Consider the following 18,725-nt stretch of genomic DNA (forward strand, 5'->3'; position numbering starts at 1 on the left):
GATGTCATTGGTAAGCTTGGTAAACTAGGAAATCCTTTCCTGTGGCTCCTGCAGTCTCAGAAACAAATTCAGCCCTTGCTGTGAGCAGAATGCCACAAGCATTTTTTTCTTGAAGCGCTGAATTGTTTCCCTATCTGAGTCCCTACCACATGGTGTAAGGCCTAATATCTAAGTGCTCTACAAATGCGAAGACGCAATAAACAGTATCTGAAGAGGGAAAGCGATTCACAACACTTTTCTTCTGTGTAGCCACATAAGCCACAGACTGAAAACTGTTTATTTGAACTTTTCAGCAATAGAAGAAGCTGAGTTTCTCCAGGACTCTTTACTCTCAAGTCTGTATTTTACATGCTGCTGGAGAAGTTAGATTTCTGTCTGTTTATCCCTTGGAAAAGTAAGGTGATAAATATGAGTAATCATTGGGATGTCTGATGGTTGCCAGGTGCTAATGTTTTAAAATTGCTGGTGAGTTTTAGGGACACCACAAACTGGCCACAATGTTAAAAAACCTTTGGCAGTTTCAGCTGGCAGCAAGTACGCAGACTGTAAATTTAGAAAGCGTTGCTCCGGGCGCGAGAATGTGCCTCAAAGTCACCTTCAAAAATGTCATGTAGCTGAGATTCTGGGTAAACTAAGCTCTCCGTTAGTAAGTGTTTTGTGGTAGATGGAAACCTTCAAAAGGTGTGGCAGAGCCGACAGAAAGCAGGTTTGTTGGGTTGAGGTCAAGCATTCCTTACTGACTCCACCTGCCACTGCCAAGTTGGGAAGCTGTGCTATGTGATGCTTTCTCCACACACCCTTAGACTTGGGGAAACGATTTATAAAACAAGTTCTACCCCTATTCTCTTACTGATCACCAGGATGATCTTCTTGGCCTCTGCTTCTGTCAGAGTAAGCAGATGTGCTGAAACAGAGGTGCTGGGGTTGTATGTATGAGAGCTGTAACCTCCACCCTGCCCCAGGGAGGAGGGGTGATGGAAGTTTGCACATGGACTGCACCAAAACTGCACTGAGTCCTTGGACCTATATGCTTAGCAACAAACCTTAGGGGGAAGTGTGGGTCCCAGGCGCAGGCACAGGCATTCTTGCAATTCATGATATATGCTGGATACTTTACCCATCTCCATTGCTGCTGCACACCAAGACAGCATGGGTTCTACGTGATCTTGGCAAAGCTATGCAACAAAGCCATTGAAGAAGTCAGGCTGCCACACCCTTGCTGTGACACTGCTCACAGCGGCAAGAATGAATCAGCCTTGAAGCTCCTGAGCAAACAAATGGATAGAGAAAAGGTGGCATGTGTTTACAACAGACTATTATTGAGTCGTTAAGGGAAAAGGCCATGCGATTTGCAGGATCATCATGTTAAGCTGAAACAAGCTGGACGTAGAAGACAAATATTACGTGTTGCTATCAAAAGACATAAAAGCAAAAAAAAAGAAATTATTAAGAAATCAGAAGGGGACTAATGGTATGTGCTTGTAGACAATGGAGAGATATGCACGATCGAAGCGCCTGAAATACACGTGTGAAAATGTCCCTGCTAAGCCCACTGTTTTGTTCAACCATTTGTGCACCAAACTGTACATTATTCTGTACAAAAACACAAAACAACTCCGCACAAGGAAAAACAATATTTGGGAGATATACCACAATTATTTAGAAAAAGAAGTGTCAGGTGGCATGGCTGTGCCTCTTTACAAGCCATAGCTGTATTCGGGGAGAGAAGCCGAGGCTAACTGTGATTCAGGCAAGGCTGGGAGACAGAGGATGAGCCGTAGTGCATAGCAGCATCAGGGGCCGTCAAGGAAGAACCCTGCAGGGTCAGCCCTGGAATGAGTCTTATGGAATGACGTATAGGTATTTGAAAGAGAGCACACAATGATTTTATGTCCATGTGTTCAAATAACTGTGAGAAATATCAAACCAGAGAGATCAGGAGTCATTGAGCCCAGGCAAAAGAATGACATGTAAAAAGTGCTGTGTATCAGGAAAAAAAATTATTCAAGTATATTGAAAAATAACTGTTAGTTACAATGAAGGGAAGGTCCCGAGGAGTAGTTGTTAAACATTTCTCACCTCACAGTTTGCTAGAGGTGCAGAGGCTGGGCATCTACTTGTACTTAGCATGCTGCTAAACTTGGCTGTGTTCGCACATGCTTGTGTGTGTATGTGCACACGCGCTTTCTCTCCCTTTTAACCCACAAGGAGGGTTCACAGAAGCACAGAGGCCTTGCTGAGTGGAAGCATTGCAAATGAAGCCCTTACCAGGGAGTTCATCACTGAGGCACGGTAATATCTCCCATGGCCAGGTGCGTGGAGGAATTGCCAGCAGTAGCATCCAGAGTGTGCTGGCAGAGGCACTGGTTTAGCCTGTTCCCTACTGAATTTACAACTCAATAGGAATGTGTTCTTCCAGATGGCTAGCAGAGGCCCTCAAAACAAGGGACTGAAAGGGCTTGGATGATGGTCCAGGTGGTAGTTTGGGCAATTGTTTTGAGGTGCATGTGGAGACTGAACATCCCTGTGGGCAGAGAGTGAGCCATGGGCAGGTGCACACACCCAGCTGAGGACTACACAAATAGCTGAAGGAACTTATATATAGGGAGAAAGAGGTTCCAGAAAAATTTCCTTGTATAAAAGTGAAGATTCTTCCAGAAGACAGAGACCGAGGGTCTCTAAGGGTTGGCCTTAAGAGTGTAAGGGGTTTCCCTAATTCCAGTCCACCCTCTCTGTATCCTGTATAAGGTTGAGCTATGATCTCAAAGCTCTCTGTTCCTGTTGCCATGCCTTTTCTGTCATCATGGACTCTTCCCCTGGAAATGTAAGCCAAAATAAGCTTATCTCCATAAGTTGCTTTTAGTTGTGGCATTTTATCTCAGGAAAAGAAGAGTAACTAATGGGCTGAGGAAAAAAAAAAAAAAAAAGAAGAAAAAGGAAGGGGAGGAGAGGGAGGAGGAGGGGGAGGAGGAGGGGGAGGAGGGGGAGGACGAAAGACAAGAACAAGAAGAGGACAAACAAGAACACAAAGAACTAGAAGAAATAAGGAGAAGAAAAAAGTAAAGTGGGGAGGAGGGAAGCAAGGAGAGAGGGAGAGAAAGAGACAAGAAGACCAAAGGGAAACAGGAAGGAACCAAGACTGAAGGACTTTTTACCGATGGTGATAGACTGAGACATCAGTTGCTTGTCTGCCATCAAGAGCTTCCAACTAGTTAGGAGGAAAAGGCTGCCATTGCTATGACTCCAGTGAAGAAAATTTGTGTCCTCGCTTCCTGTTTTATTTTTTTCCATATTAATCTGCTTCTGAAAACTAAAATCAGATTCAAGTAAGATGAGGAAAGTGGCTTAGCTAAAACCTTTTTTTTTTCTCCATTTTGGTTACTTGGCTTCCGAAGAGAGTCTGTCCACTTTTACCCCCGTGGGGAGAGTCTCCAACAGGTTTTCAGTTTCTTTCCATAACACGCCAACGTATTTCAGAGATAAAGCAAATGCCACGTTGAAAACCAGACTGTCACATAAAGGCATTTGTGGGTGTTGTTACCCCTTTAACATGTGCACATTGAGAGAGACCTTCAGATTCTCCTAGCTTGTTAGGACGTCTATTTACAGCTTCATATCAGATTCTTAATGAATTCTCAGAACAGGTGTCATAAGCGCAAAGAGACACCTTTGCTGTAAAAATTCCTTAAATAAGGTGATTGTTTTGTATGAACTAGGATGATATCTTGTCATGTTAAATCCCCAGTTGTAAAGCTTTGCCTGTGTTGATATTATTCCCATGAGCTTGGTTTTGATACTTTTTAAGAAAGCAAATCTATAGCAGGCAGAAAATGCCTCAACTTGCTGTCCCTCAGCTGCAGGCCCATCTGTGGCTGAGTCACTGAGACCATCTGCCTCCTCCCTCTTTTTTTTTTTTTTTTAAGATTTATTTATTTTATGTAGATGAATGTTCTATCTGCATGTACCCCTGCACACCAGAAAAAGGCATCAGATCCCAGTATAGATGGGTGTGAGCTACTATGTGGTTTCTGGGAATTGAATTCAGGACCTCTGCAAGAGCAGACAGTGCTCTTTTTTTTTTTTTTTTAATTTATTCATATTACATCTCGATTGTTAGCCCTTCCCCTGTTTCCTCCCATTCTTCCCTCCCTCCCATTTCTCCCCTTCTCCACTCCCCTATGTCTGTGACTGAGGGAGACCTCCTCCCCCTATATATGCTCTCAGAATATCAAGTCTCTTCTTGGTAACTAGCTATCCTTCCTCTGAGTGCCACCAGGCAGACAGTGCTCTTAACTGCTGAGCCGTCTCTCCAGTCCCACAGCCTTCACCTTTATAAATACTTTTTCCCAAGTTCCATTCTATGCCCCTGGACCCCAGTTTTCCCTCCTGAAACTGGAGAACACTGACACTGGCCAATCCTGGCTGCTGCATGTTTGTCCTTGTGTGCTTAGTTGGTTTCGGTGCTGGGGATTGCCCCGGGGCCTGGTGCGTGCTGCACACAGGCTTTGCACGGAGCCAGCCACAGCCCTGCCTCTGCATATTCATTTCCTAACATGCTGTCATGCCACATCTACTACAGAATTCACCCCATCAAAGAAGTGGCGCCAACTAAAAGCACTTGCCCAACCACGAGCTGGCGTTAACTTCAAAGCTTCAGACACTGCTCTGCTGATACTGCCTAACATTTTCAAACACCCAGATTCAAGGGACTCTTTCCGAGCTATTTAACCTCTGCAAGGATGCAGCAATGTTGGCCTTGTTTTCCCTTAAATTGTTGTGCTTCCTTGATGCCCCAGTTCCATGGCATTTGGGTCCTCTCGATGCCTCTGGGATAGCCCTTTACTTTCACTGGTCTCACTTCTTTCCAGCTAGTCCATTTATTAGAACTTTAGAAAACTAATTGACAAAAAGTAATTATTTATGAGGTACAATATAATCTTTTGACATACATACATACATACATACATACATATATACATACATACATACACACATACATACACACACATACATACATATATACATACATACACACACACTGTAGAAACACATTGAAAACAAACTAATAAGCTGTGCTGGTTTAAGTGCAAATGGCCTCCAAAGGCTCATATATTTAAATGTGTGGTCCCGAGTTGATGGCACTGTTTGAGAAGGATTAGGAGATACGACCTTGTCGAAGGAGGTATATCACTCCAAGCCCAGTTAGCCCTCTTTCTGCTTCCTGTCTGTGGATCGGGATGTAAGCCCTCAGCTACTGCTCCAGCACCATGCCTGCAGGCCTACTGCCATACTTTGCATCCTAACAATCATGTACTAACTCTCTGAAACTGTAAGCAAGCTCCCAACTAAATGCTTCCTTTCATAAGTAGCTTTGTTCATGGTATCTCCTCATGGCAATAGAACAGGAACTAAGACACTTAAATCCATCCTCTCGGCCATATTATTTTTTTTATAGTTAAGTGTACTTAACTATAACTTACTTAACTACATATATTGTTAAGTCTACTAAGATATTTTGAGTAGTCGCTAACTATAGTCACTGGGCTGTCTGAACTCTAGTGTTTCCTTCTGATCAACTAAAACTTTATACATTTTGCCTAACATATTTTTCTGTACCCCATACCCACCCAACAAGTCTCTGATAACCACAATTCTCTCTGCCTCTGTGTGCCCACCTGTTTTATACTCCATGCTTGCCTGTCTGAGCCTGTTCTCACTTAACATGATGTTTTCCAGGTCCATTCATGTTGACATAAATAGCATGACTTACTACTCAGTCTTAAAGGCTGAATAGTATTCCCTTCTGTATGCCTCTGCCCATTCATCCTGTGGTAAACACTTAGGCTGGTTCTGCGCTTCAGTGAGCCTGGGAGTGCAGATGTCTTCCTCTGATTGTGTTACCTTTGGACAGGTACCTGGAGGTCAGAGCATTTGAAAATAAGGCTATCTCTATTTCTAATTTGGGGTGGGGGCACCTTCTTATTTCTTTCAATGACACCTGGACTGGTTTATAGTCCCACAAACAGCATGCAAGGGTTCTCTTCACTACCTATCTCAGAGCAGTGGGCTGTTTTTGGACAGCAGGCATCCTGGCAGTGGTGAGATGTAGCATCAGTGGGATGCTATTTGCAGTTCTCCAGTGATTGGTGACACTGAGCACTTTTTCATTTCCCTTTGTGCTTTGTCTCCTTTTGAAAATGTTTACTCCAGTTTTGCCTATTTTCACACTGGACTGTGTAGTGTCTTACTGACTTGAATGCCTCATGCATTTTCCTTTATAACCCTTTGTCAGATGCACTGTTCAGAGGCACCAGCTCCCACTCTGTAGCTGCCTTTTTCTTCCATGGAGTGCTTCCTTGGCTGTCCATACAGAAGCTTCTGGTGCTGATGAGACCCCCATCTCCCATGTAGTCTTTGCTTGCTTGAGCTTCTGCATCTGTTTAGTAAATGAAACAACAAGCAAACGGAACAAAATGAAATAAAAAACTGCTGCCCCAACGTCTGTCAGTTTCACTGTACTTTCTGCTGGCTGTTTTATAGGTTCAGTACATACCTTTGCCTTAATGCATCTCAAATTGGCTTTCATAAATAGGATCAGATAGAATTGTCTTTCTTCTTTGTGTAGCTATCCGGGGGTCGCTGCACGGTAAGCCTTTCCCGAGTCTATGTTCCTGGAACCTTTGTCATAATTAAGCTCGTCAAAATTAAGTAGATATCCTCTAGGGCCTCCTATTATTCTCCATTCACCTACATGTCTTTGTCACATTTTAGGTTTATATAAAAAACAAACAAACAAATAACAAAAACCAAAGCAAAAGGCACCACCTAGCCCGGTGTCTGTTTTCCGGTGCTTTCTCCATTGGCTTCCTGGATTAAATCATCTTTAGCGTTTTGACAGTGGAAGCTTTGCATCTGTTTTTGGGTCAGGTACCGTGATGCCTCTAGTTTTGTTTAATTTTGCTCATGGTCACTTTAGCAATTTGGGGTCTCTTGTGCTTCCGTGCGAATTTTAAAATTGTCTTCTGTAGTTATGTGTGTGGGGGAAATGTCCCTGGGCATTTGGTAGGCTCAGCAGAGCTTGCTGGGGTGACTGCAGGCACATTGGCACCAGCAACCCTTTCATCCATTACAGGGATAGCAGCTCATAGTCTGGGTCACCTCTATGTTTTCACCCGTGTTTTATAGTTTTGACTATACAAACCCTTTCCCCCCATGGCTGCATTTATTACTATGCTGCAGTGTTTTTGTCTGTTTTTTGTTTGTTTGTTTGTTTGTTTGTTTTTGTAGCTCTTACAAGTGGGTTGTTAACTCTTATCTTTTATCATAGTTGGTTGCTAATGCGACCCCTTTTAGGACATTGGTTTAATGTCTTGCAACTTTCCTGGATTTGTTGAGTAGTTTGAATCTTTGGTTTTTGGTTTTTTGTGTGTGTGTGTGTGTGTGTGTGTGTGTGTGTGTGTGTGTGTGAAGAGTTGACACTCCACTCTGCACTTGCCCTAATTCTCGCCATGAAAACAACAGACAGACAGAACACAACATCCTTACAAGGCTATTGTGTGGGTCTTGGTTAGGATGACAATTGCTGTGATGAAACACCACGACTAAAAGCAAGCTAGGGAGGAAAAGGTTTATTTGGTTTCCACTCCATGCTCCATCACTGAAGGAAGTCAGGGCAGGAGCTCAAACAGGGCAGGAACTAGGGGACGCGAGCTGATGCAGAGGCCATAGAGGGGTGCTGCTTCCTGGATCACTCATCATGGCTTGCTCAGAATGCTTTTTTTATTTTTTTATTTTTCTTTAGAACCCAGACCCACCAGCCCAGGCATGGACCCACCCACGATGGGCTGGGCCCTCTAACTCACATCAATTACTAAATAAGAAAATGTCCCACAGGCTTGCCTCCAGCTCAATCTTGTGGAAACATTTTCTCAGTTGAGGCTACCTCCTCTCTAATGACTCTAGCTTGTCTCAAGTTGACAGAAAACTAGCCAGGACAGTGTCCAAAGTCAAAATTTTTAAATGGAAAAATGGAAGGAATGTACATTACTGCAGCCTCAATGCCAGGCATGGTGGCGCATCATCACCTGTACTCTTGGCACTCAGAAGGCTAAGTCAGGAGGATCATGAGTTCAAAGCCAACCTAGACTACATAACAAAGCCTTGCCTCAAAAACCAACCCGCCAATCAAACAAATAAACAACAAAAAAAGCAACATCCAGGGTGAGTATTGATGTATAATTCTCTGAAAGTCCTGTAAGCATTTCTTTTGTATCTTTCTTTTTTTGTGGAAAAAAAATGTCTTCATTCAATATAATCTGATCATGGTTTCCTAGGCCCCAACTCCTCCAAGATCCTCCGGACCTTCCCACCCACCCAACTTTATGCCTTTTCTTTTTATCTCTCTTTAGAAAATGAACAGGCAAACAAACAAAAACTGCCCCAGAATTTTAAAAAAGAAGAAACACAGACACACACACATACACACCTATAAAAACACAAAATCAGAAATCATAATATACAAGCAAAGAGCAGTAAGACAAAAATCCCTAGTGAAAGCCCTAGAAGACAAACACATCTACAAAAAATGATTCTGTTTTGTGTTTTCCATCTGTTGTTGGGCATGAGCCATCATCGAGTATGGTTAAGATACCCAGGGAGTTTGTCAACACTCTTAAGCTAGGCTTTCATTTTAGAATCTCTCTTATTTCTCTGTCTTCTGTGATTGGAAAGGAGGAAAACTCCTCTTACAAGTGTTTTAGTTTTCTCTAGGCCATACTTCCAAAATCAGCTCCAGATCTTTGTGTGGCTTGGTCTTGTGTGGCCTGGCTTGGTCTAATCAATAGGTTCAGCAAGAGGGCATCATAGCTCGAACCATACCTGAGGAGTTCATGAAAAGAGATCAGACTCAGGGTACGCTTTCAAAGGAGACCCAACGGGTTTTGCTCATGGTTTAAGTAAAGCTTGTAATAAAGAAAGGACTCAATAACATGCCACAGTTTTCGGTCCAAACAAACAGGGAAACGAGTTGGCTTCAGTGGTGGTAAGATAGTTCTGATGGAAGGATAAGGACTTCAATTTTACACATGTAAAGTCTGAAGTGCCAGTTTCTGTTTCTCAGTAGAGATGTCAAGTAGTCAATTAAATATCTTGGAATTCAATTTAGGACTGGAAACTTAGACTTTGGAGGAGTTGCACTAAGTCTAGTTTATATGCACACACACACACACATACACATTCATGCATACATTCCATCGTACACATATTTAAATATTCTCCCACAATCCTGATATAAAAAGGGACACAGAAAACCACATAGACTTTCAACCTCTCACCCAGGTGCAGGTACAGGTGCAATATCCCTGTAGTGGCATCAGCAGGACGTGTTCCTTAGTGTCTGTGGAGACCCGTGAGTGGTTCAACATAAGGCAGCAAACTAAACTCCTGAGTCTAATCGGACTTCCTTTTGAAGTCTACAAATGTTAAATCCAAGAAAGCTAACAAATAACACCGAAAGAAAAACAAAAGCACGGGGCAACAGGAGAAGGGTGGATTGGAGGGCTGCAAGGGATGTGAGAACAAAGGGAGGAGACATCCTAACCTGAGGTTCAGATTGCCATGTGCCCACTGTCTGGAAGACCAAAGGGGTCAAAGTTTAATCAAGGGGAGGGGGAGGGCGACACACACCAAAACCAGGGGTGCCTCAGAGCGTGTTGGAGCTGACAGTGCTTGGTGCCCTTGGAAGGGCTAAGTGTGAGAGGCTGGGGCAAGAACTTAGAAAAAGCCAAGAGGGGCCCGAACCCAGCTGATTTCCAACCCTACCCCAACCAGCAACTGACGGGAGAGAGGATGACAGTAGCTGTTGGCAGTAGTGACCGTGCACTGTGGGTGGAGATTAAGAGGCCACACACCTGTGGGAGGGGGAAAGCCCCTTTCAGGAAGACAGGTCTCCAAGCAGCATTCACGGATCAGTCAGCAAGCAAGAGCTGCATTTCAGCTGCCTTCAAGCTGACATCTACCTGGAGAACACAACCCTGAAGAACTCCAGAAGCCCAGATCACTCTGGAGCAAAACAGGAAGCTGACAAGCCCAGGGATACGCTCAGAATATCCATAATCGCACAAGCAAGTGCTTGACATCTGAGAGACATCTTGAGTGTGGCAGAGACCAAAGTGGGTAGAGATAAACAGGTAAAGCACGTGAGAGGGAAGGGGAAGGCAAATTGTTAGATCCACAGTGTGATGAGAAAGCCATTGTCTCTATGAAGCTAGAACAAGATTCTGTTTTAAAAACTACTCAGGAAACAAACGAACAAACAAAAATAAATCACTGAAAAGTAAAGCTTGAGAAATGATCTCCCAAAAGTACAGAAGAATTGACACGAGTTAGTAAGGAAGGAAAGAAAAGAAAAATGGTGGCCAGTGCAGAGAGCAAGAGGTTAGTGTAAGGAAAGCACAGGCCCTGACAAAATGGGGAGAGGTGGAGAGTCAGGGAAATTCTGAAGACTTTAGAAGAAGGGGCATATCTGGAGGAGGAAGCTCCCCTGGGGTTTGTTCTTGGGTGCTGTGTCTCATCCCCAGCCCTCTTGCTTAGTCTTCTTTCCTCCTGTCCACCATGAGTTAAGACCATCCTACCACATGCTTCCACCACCTAATGACCAGCCTTGACTATGGGCCCAAGAAGCAACGAAGCCAAAGACTGCAGACTAAACCCAGCCAAGATCATTCCTTTCTACATTGTTGTGTCATTATTTTGTCCCAGCAACAAAATTCAAATATGATAGGTTCCAGCGTTGTGAAAGTTTAGAACATTATTTCAAAGAAAACGGAAAGATTCCATAATGTTCAACAGAGACAGCAACGTCACAGTCAAAGAAAAAAAAAGAAGGACTTCATGGCAGTCACATTGACAAGAAGACACCAAGTATTGGCTGTGGAGTTTTAAATGCCAACACTTTCCCATTCTTTAAACCCCTGTTTCTTATGCCCAGAGAGGTTAGTTCTAAGGCATTTATTGTAGATTTCATTATATTACTATTTCATGCCTCTGTCCTCCAATAATACATCCTTGGGAGGAGACTAATTTGAATAAGAATTTAACAATCTATTTTTATTAACATAGATATGTCTTAGGTTGGCATTTCAACTTTCACCTATTTCATGGGACACCACAAACCTTTTGTTATTGTATTAATTTTCAATATAGCTATACTAAAATTGCTTATTTGGAAAAATACAATAGATCCCTGGGAAAAATTTTAATCATTCTTCTATTTTTCTGTTTTAGGGTTTTGAGACAGGGTTTTACCTTGTAGCCCAGGCTGGCCTTGAACTTACAATCCTCCTACTTTGGCTTCTTGAGTACTGGGGGTTGAGTACTACCAAACTCTGTAAATGTTGGTCTTTCTGTTTGACATCTCCAAATGCCAGAAAACAGTGCCAGGGGCATTACCAGCCAGGGTTTATAAGTGCACAGCACAGCACTTAGCAGTCACTATAGTAGTTAACCCTATATCCACCCTGTTAGTAAAGTACCTCATAGTGAGTCTGGGAGAGTTACCCAGGCTGCGTACAGTTAGAAGCTAAAGCCAGGCTTCCAAATGAGATGTCACAGCCACAGTGTCAACTCAAACATGCATAACACCATCTATGGGACTCCTCCTCCCCCAGAGGAACAAGCCACTGGAATTTAATCTGCAGAATATAATTCTCAAAAATCTTATTCATCACTCATTTACGTTTTTACCCAGGAAAGCGTATGCACAGACACAGTCTCAGGTCTTGCGATTGACAGCATGGGCAGGACACACAGAGGCTTGCCCAAACCTCTCCCTCTACTGTGCAGTGTGGAGCAGAGTTCCTGTCTCCTCACCCAAGCGATCAAACCATTCCCCATCCATAGCAAAGCCACGCCCACTGCTGTGTGACTTTTCCCAGGCAGACATATTTACCCTGAGAAGGTAGTGTTGTCTCAAGTCCAGCACGAGCCAGTGAGTTAGTTAGGTTACTTCCAGGAGCTTGGGTGGCTCAGGGGCAGCTGCATCACAGGAAGGACCATCCCAGCCTGGGTGATGACTCATACAAGCTGCAGCTCAGCAGCTCCCAGCATCACTTGCAGGCCCCTCCATGGCAGGTCCAGCCAGGAGGAGGGACCCTGTGCCTCTCACACCTTTCTGAGCTTTCTAAGCTTTGTAGTTTGATTTAGCTTCCTCAGTCCTTCTCCCCCTAGAAAGGAGTATTTCAGTTGGAGGAAATAGCTACATAACATTCATTCTCCCTCACCCCGGAAATATGGAGGAAAAAAAAAAAAGCCATAAACAAACGTACTCAAATGTGAGCAGAACTCTGGAGGGGGAAGGGTAGCAGTTCAAATAAAAGTGGTATCTATCTCAGGTCGCATAGACATGGTACTTAGTCTATTTCTATTACTATAATTAAAACATCACAGACAGTAATTTATAAAGAATAACTATGAAGACTGGAAAAGCTTCCCATATTGGGAAACAATTTGGTGAAGTCTTTTCTGTTAGAGAGGACTCTCAGCAGAGCCCCAAGGCAAAGAGGGTATCCCACGGTAAGACAAAGTATCTTAACCCAGACCATTCCTCTTCTTACAAAGCCACAGTCCCAGTAGATTAGGGCCCCACCCTTATGGCCTTATTTAACCTTAATTACCTCCTGCCTCTAAATACCACAGATTAAATTTCTACCCTGTTAATGGCTCACCGTAAGGCATGAGTTTTGGTGCAGACATTCAATCCATGGTACACAGCTTGCTTTTCTGTACACTGCAGAACAGACACACCGAAGAGCAGGTCCCTCAAGCCTCTCTGCCCTGGCCAAACAGAAACGACATTTTTCATCCCAGGCTACAACAGCAGAGTGTATCTTGAAGACCCTGGTTCGGGTCCAATATCAGATGAAATGACTTGCCAAGGCTCAGGGCCTGGTTGTGGTGGCGCGTTGGCTGGAACAGCAACACGGGCCCAACCCAGATGAACAGTCCTAAAGCCCCTTTGCAAGGCAGAGGGTAGTCATTACAGTGGCTGTGCCCTCCGCAGGAAAATGGCCAAAGGCTTCTCCGTTCAAATCAACTTTGGAAACTTGGGATCCTGCTAGGGTGGAAAAAAAAAAAAAAAAAAAAACTGGGTAATATACACGGGTACTTCAGATCTCACTGGGCTGTAGTTAAACCCCATGCTTTCAGACTCTGCTCACCAAGCAATGTGGGGTCAGACCACAGGAAGACGTGTTGTCATTCCAACAGGCCCATAGTTTTCATACAACTGAGATGCAGCATAAAGCCAGGAACTGTTAAATATGGAACTAAAATTGGATGCAGGTGCTGGTGGGCTCCCAGGCTACCTAAGTCTCACCTTCCAAGAGATGTGAGCCACAGGTCACAGCTGTGTACTCAGGGACAGCCTCAAGATCAAAGCCTTTTACACTGAAGGAAGGATTCGCAGCCCTCCCAGCCAATCCACAAGCCACCCATTGTGCCCACCCCGCCTCCTTGTTCAGTCCAAGCTGTAAAATGTTATGTGTTTGAATGATGTTTTAAAGTGCTCTGTGCAATTAAGTTTTAAAGCAAAGAGGCTGGTTTTTCCTTCGGTCTATATATGAAACTCCCCATAAATGTGGAAGTCCTTGGGTGTGTTTGGGGGAGGGGATGATTAAAAAGAGAAAAGCGTTTGAAAGGAACAAACACTTCAAAAAGTGAAACCCGAGGTGTTTTTCCTCCCCCTCATATTATTAAAAATGCCTTTATAGTCGGAAAGAAGTCAATAGATCAAAAATACATACAGCAAAAAGAGCTATATGGAGTCCGTGTTCACTCATGCTCAATTTGCATCTGCTCTCCTAGGGAAACCCCTGCTTTTTAAGTATAATTATCACAAAAGGTTGTAAACTGATTTCTTTTGTGCTCTGCACCAGCGATGTGAGAACATGCACTGCTCTTTGTTAACTGCTGGCTCACAAAACCCAGGGTTTGGGGCAAAGTTGCTGGCCTGTGGATATTTAGCCTAGTTTTAAAGCATTCCACCAAGTGAGTTTGTTTGTGAAGCTCTTAGAAAAATGAAAACATATTCCAGCACCTCGTTCCAAACCAAGACATGTACACAGTCCACATTGCTCAGAGGGTGGCTTGGTGTCGGGACAGGTCCTTGCTCGCTCTGTAAACAGCCTGGGTACAGCTTCCCTGTGTCTCACACAGCAACAGGTAACATTCACTGACAATACATTACTATTAGGTCGCAGGAAAACAGTGGATTCAGACTGTACAGCCAAACAGAAAGAGCCCACGGAGGGCTGCTAAGATATCAAATGGGGCGCCCCCTAGTGGTGTAATGGTTAGGATGCGGCACGCACTCTAAAACATCAAGCGGTTTGTCCTTTGTGCACAGAAAATTCTGAACTTGCAACTCGGTACTCTTGTTTCAGAAACGTTCCTAGCTAAGAAAAACGGACAGCGTAGGCTACTTTTGTTGGTGAGGAAGTAATCACAGTGCCTGGTACATAGCAACTCGGTAGCTAATAAAGCCATTCACGCTATGCAAACATTAGCTCACCCGTATGGGACTGGTGCCAGAGAGACGCGCAAGGTAGATTTAAGGGAACAACTCAACGCTCACCATATGCACCGCTTTTTCCCTCTTCCTATCTCTGCACACAAGCATGTGTACATGTGTGCTTGGAAACCAGAGGACAACCTCAGGTCTTGTTTGTCGTGCAGGCACAGACCACTTTGTTTTGGAGTCAGAGCCTCTCACTGGACTGGAACTTGCCCAGTGCTCATAAGCCAGGCTGACTGGTGAGTGAGTCCCAGGGATCCATCCGTCCCTACCTCCACAGTGCTGGGATTACATGTTCAACTCTTCACAAATCATAAACAAAAGAACAAGTTCGGGGGACTGAGCTCGGATCCTTATGCAAGGCAAGCACTTTACTGACAGAGCTCCCACCCTGCCATGACTGCGCTTTTAAAATAACATCTTATGGAGCTCTGCTGTTTTTAGCAAAAAAAAGTCAATAAGCTTTCTATGTGGGAGAGCACTAAGGAGGAGCGGTCATCACGCTGTGTCCCACAAAGTGTACCGTGCTGGATGAGACCGCTAACATGCTGTGAGTGTAGAGGTTCTCCTTGCCTGAACCTTTACCTAGAGGACCCTAGAAGAGCCAGCCCCCAGCCAGTGGCCGCCACTCACAGCTCACTGGTTTCCTCAGTCTGGAGTTGTGTGACAGTGTCCAGGGTTTGGAAATAAACAGTTGATTCTTGGAGAGCCTGAAAGGGGCTACAGAACAGCAACCTGCTCGGAGAGAGGAGAAGCTAAATGTGTATTTGATTCCGATAGGGTTTCCTTTCCAAGGGAGCCTGGCAAGGAAGCAACAGCAGATGCCCAGAGAAACCTGGGTCGTTGAACTCAATAGCAGCGGCCTGGAGCAAGTGCTGACAAGAGCCAGACTGACCTCAGGGCCAAAATTCCTTCTTTCTCCTTCCTCCCTAATCTACCAGGGCTAGGCTCCAGCAAATCAACCAGTCCCAGAAAGTGGTGAAATAATCGCCCAAAAGAATACTGTTTGTGGGACTCTGTGTTGGGCACTGGGTGTTCTGTGAAAGGGCATTATCTTCAGGATGCCTGGTGGTCCAGTCCTGACTGGAAGAGCAGTCTGAGAAGAAGCTGAGTAACTAAGAAACAATTGAAAGCCTCCTTTTTTTCCCTCCCTCTCTCCCTCCTTCCCACACTCCCTCCCTCCCTCCCTTTGTAGTCTAGTCCTTCCTTCTTTCCTCCCTCCCTCCCTCCCTCCCTCTCCTTCCTCCTCTCCCTCCCTCCTTCCCTTTCAGGGCCCTGAGGATCAAGCTCAGATCAGCAGGCTTGGTGGCACATGCCTTTACCCTCTTGAATCACATCAGGCCCAGAAAATGCATGTTAAAATGAAGAGGAGAAAGAGCCACTGGAAAGGAAGAGGTTATAAACTTCGGGTATCTGATAAGAAAATGTCCTGAAGAAAAGGAACTGGATGGAGAACATGAATGTCATAGAGGCCTCGGAAAGATGGGAGGGAAATGTGCCGGGGCTGAAATGAAGGAGACAAAGCTGTGTTAAGGCGCTGTGGCAGCTGTAGTTTAGGAGCTGTGCCGATGTACTGGTTTTTGTGGAGTTTCAGATTATACTCTGATACTGTGGCTGGGAGGAAGCACAGAAGACTGAAGAATGGAGACGTGAACTGGACTCTGAGAAGCATGAGGAAGGCACCTGAGTAGAGCAAAGGACACGTTCAGCTTTAGAGGCAGTGGAAGAACCGCACCGCGGTTGGATTTACAGATGTGCTTCCCACACTGCCTCCTGCCACGCTTCAGCACTGCTGTCACTCAGGCGGCGTCAGGCTCTGTGCACCACTGTGACTGTGACGTGTGGATGCCATATAAGGAACTTTAAGAAAAGTAAAAGCATGACTGCAGAGATGGACCACAGATACAAACCAGTAAGCCAGGACCACTGAAGAAAAATATTTAAAAACCCACGTGACTATAACCACGGGTTTTCCTCCTTGCACTTCAGCCCCCAAACTAACGACTCTGAGACTTTATTATTTCTGAATAAATGCCTAGGCCAAAGCTTTGGCTTGTTCCCTGACTAGCTTTTAACTTAAAATACCTGTTTATTCTATGCTATGTGTGCCACATGGATGGTTAATTACCTTACCTCAGTTTCATGGGCCCTTCCTTCTCAGAGTCTGTGGGCAAAATCTTCTGCCTCTGTCTCTTTCCCAAAGTTCATATCTCTCTACCGGAACCCCCACCTTCTATCTCCTGCCTCGGCTAACAGGCCATTAGCTTTTTCTTGTCAGGAGATGCTTCCATACAGATGGAAGAGATTCCTCCTACACATGGGCCAGTGGTCACGGTGCAAACAAGCAACCGTTTTGGACCGGCCATGTCATAAGGGAGAATGCTGGAGCCACAGAGCTTTGATCAGCGAGTTGGGAGTGTTGAAAATCGAGGACCAGGGTGACCCTGGAGGATGCAGACCTAAGTGATGTGAAGGTCAAGGGTCAGAGAAGCCAGAGGACCTTCGATAGCCCAGTCTGATCAATATGTCCTCTTATACAATCTGTAAATGTCTTACGTGTGTCTAATTCTCACTCAGGGCATTAATCTGCCTGAGTTGGTGTTTATGGATGACGTGAGATTACCACTTTTGCTTCAGGCCTTTCAGCGTCTTCTCCTGATAGCCCAGGGCCTGCACATTGCTGTTAAAGTCAACTCCCTAAAATATACACATGGCCAAGTCACTCCCCTAACTAAGATCATTAAACACATTCTTCTATGAGAATATAATCCAAACCGGCAAGTGTGACATATGTACCCCATCTCACCATGCTCCCTTTTATGATATTTTTTGCTCATAGAGTCATCCTAATTCCCTGGCATTATCCAAATTTATATTGCAGTACTCCTGTATAGAAAAGCTAGGATCCAATTAACTTCTAAAAATATCTCACTGAGTCATATTTGCTAGGTTTCAAAAGTTCTATTTCATTTATTTGGCATTTACTTGGCACCTGATCTATATATGCGCTGCATGTGGCATCATAAATTTCCTTAAGTGTTTACAATCTAGCCGACAGAAAACAGGAACCCATTACCTGTTTAAAGGGTAAGAGCCCAAGTGTTGTAGACGCTTGAGCCAACTGCCACAGCCCAAATGGGAGAAATGGCTCTTTGCTTGAGGAACATCATACGTGTGTGTGTGCGTGCGTGCATGTGTGTGTGCATGTGTGGGGTGAGATTGCATGTCTCTGTGTGTGAGTGAGTGCAGAGGGCAGAGAAGTCCGCCTGGTGTCCTGTTCCATTTCTCTCAGCCTATTCCCTTGCTATAGGGTCTCCGAGTGAACCTGAAGCTCACTATTTCAATGGTGCTAACTGGCTTGTCAGCTCCCATGTGTCTCTACTGTCTACAGCTGGTACTGCAGGCACCTGAGGGCTAGTCTTTACACAGGCGCTGGGGATCCAGACTTGGCTTCTCATGGTTACACAGCAAGCATTCTTACCCACAGAGCTGTCTCAGGCCCTTCATTGCTTTTTAAAAATACATGCTATTTTAAACTACTTCCATAGCCTAGCTTTTTGTCATTGGATTAATGGTTTTATTCTTGTCTTTCCTTTTCCTTGGTATATGACAGCTTCTACTGGATATGGTCGGGTCCCCAGACCAGGATCTACAGGAAGCTGCTGCTGGCTGTATATCCAACATCAGGAGACTGGCTCTTGCCACAGAAAAGGCTCGATACACTTGAATGCTCTGAAAAAGGACAGACCGCTCCCTTGTCCCAGAAGCCATGAAAGGCATTTATCAACCAGTCCCTTCAAATAGTCTAAACAAAGAACACGTGGATTAAAACACAAAATCTTTCTTTCAAAATTACGAGACTCTTTCCATTCTATTGAATGAAAAGCAAATGTGTAATGAAATGTAAAAACAATAAAGTTGTGATAATTTTTCAAGAATTTGAGGGTCCTTGTATATGATCTATAAATGTAGTTCAAGCACGCTTTTGTATCTGCAGTAAGTTTAATAATGAATATAGCTGTCCCAGTAGGCAGTTCTAGGTTTACCCGTGAACGTCTTGAGAGCCCCTTTCTGTTAAACCGATCTAGCCGTCCTGTGCTTATGGCTTGGTCTGCTTGATCACTTGCAAGCCACAGGAGAGTTCCGAGGAGATGTG

The 18,725-nt window shown here is 44.5% G+C and overlaps 1 protein-coding gene across 1 annotated transcript in view; it reads left to right on the top strand.

Moving 5' to 3' along the window:
- Positions 1–18,487, top strand: part of Odad2 (outer dynein arm docking complex subunit 2) — a 154,255-nt gene extending 135,768 nt beyond the window's left edge. Inside the window, exon 19 of the mRNA XM_051151159.1 lies at positions 18,183–18,487. Within this exon, the coding sequence (XP_051007116.1) occupies positions 18,183–18,296 (114 nt within the window). The 3' untranslated portion in view covers positions 18,297–18,487. The remainder of the gene's footprint in view (positions 1–18,182) is intronic.
- The last annotated feature ends 238 nt before the right edge of the window (positions 18,488–18,725 follow it).

Source organism: Acomys russatus, chromosome 9 (genome assembly GCF_903995435.1).
Source record: "Acomys russatus chromosome 9, mAcoRus1.1, whole genome shotgun sequence".
In the NCBI taxonomy this organism is placed as follows: Eukaryota; Metazoa; Chordata; class Mammalia; order Rodentia; family Muridae; genus Acomys; species Acomys russatus.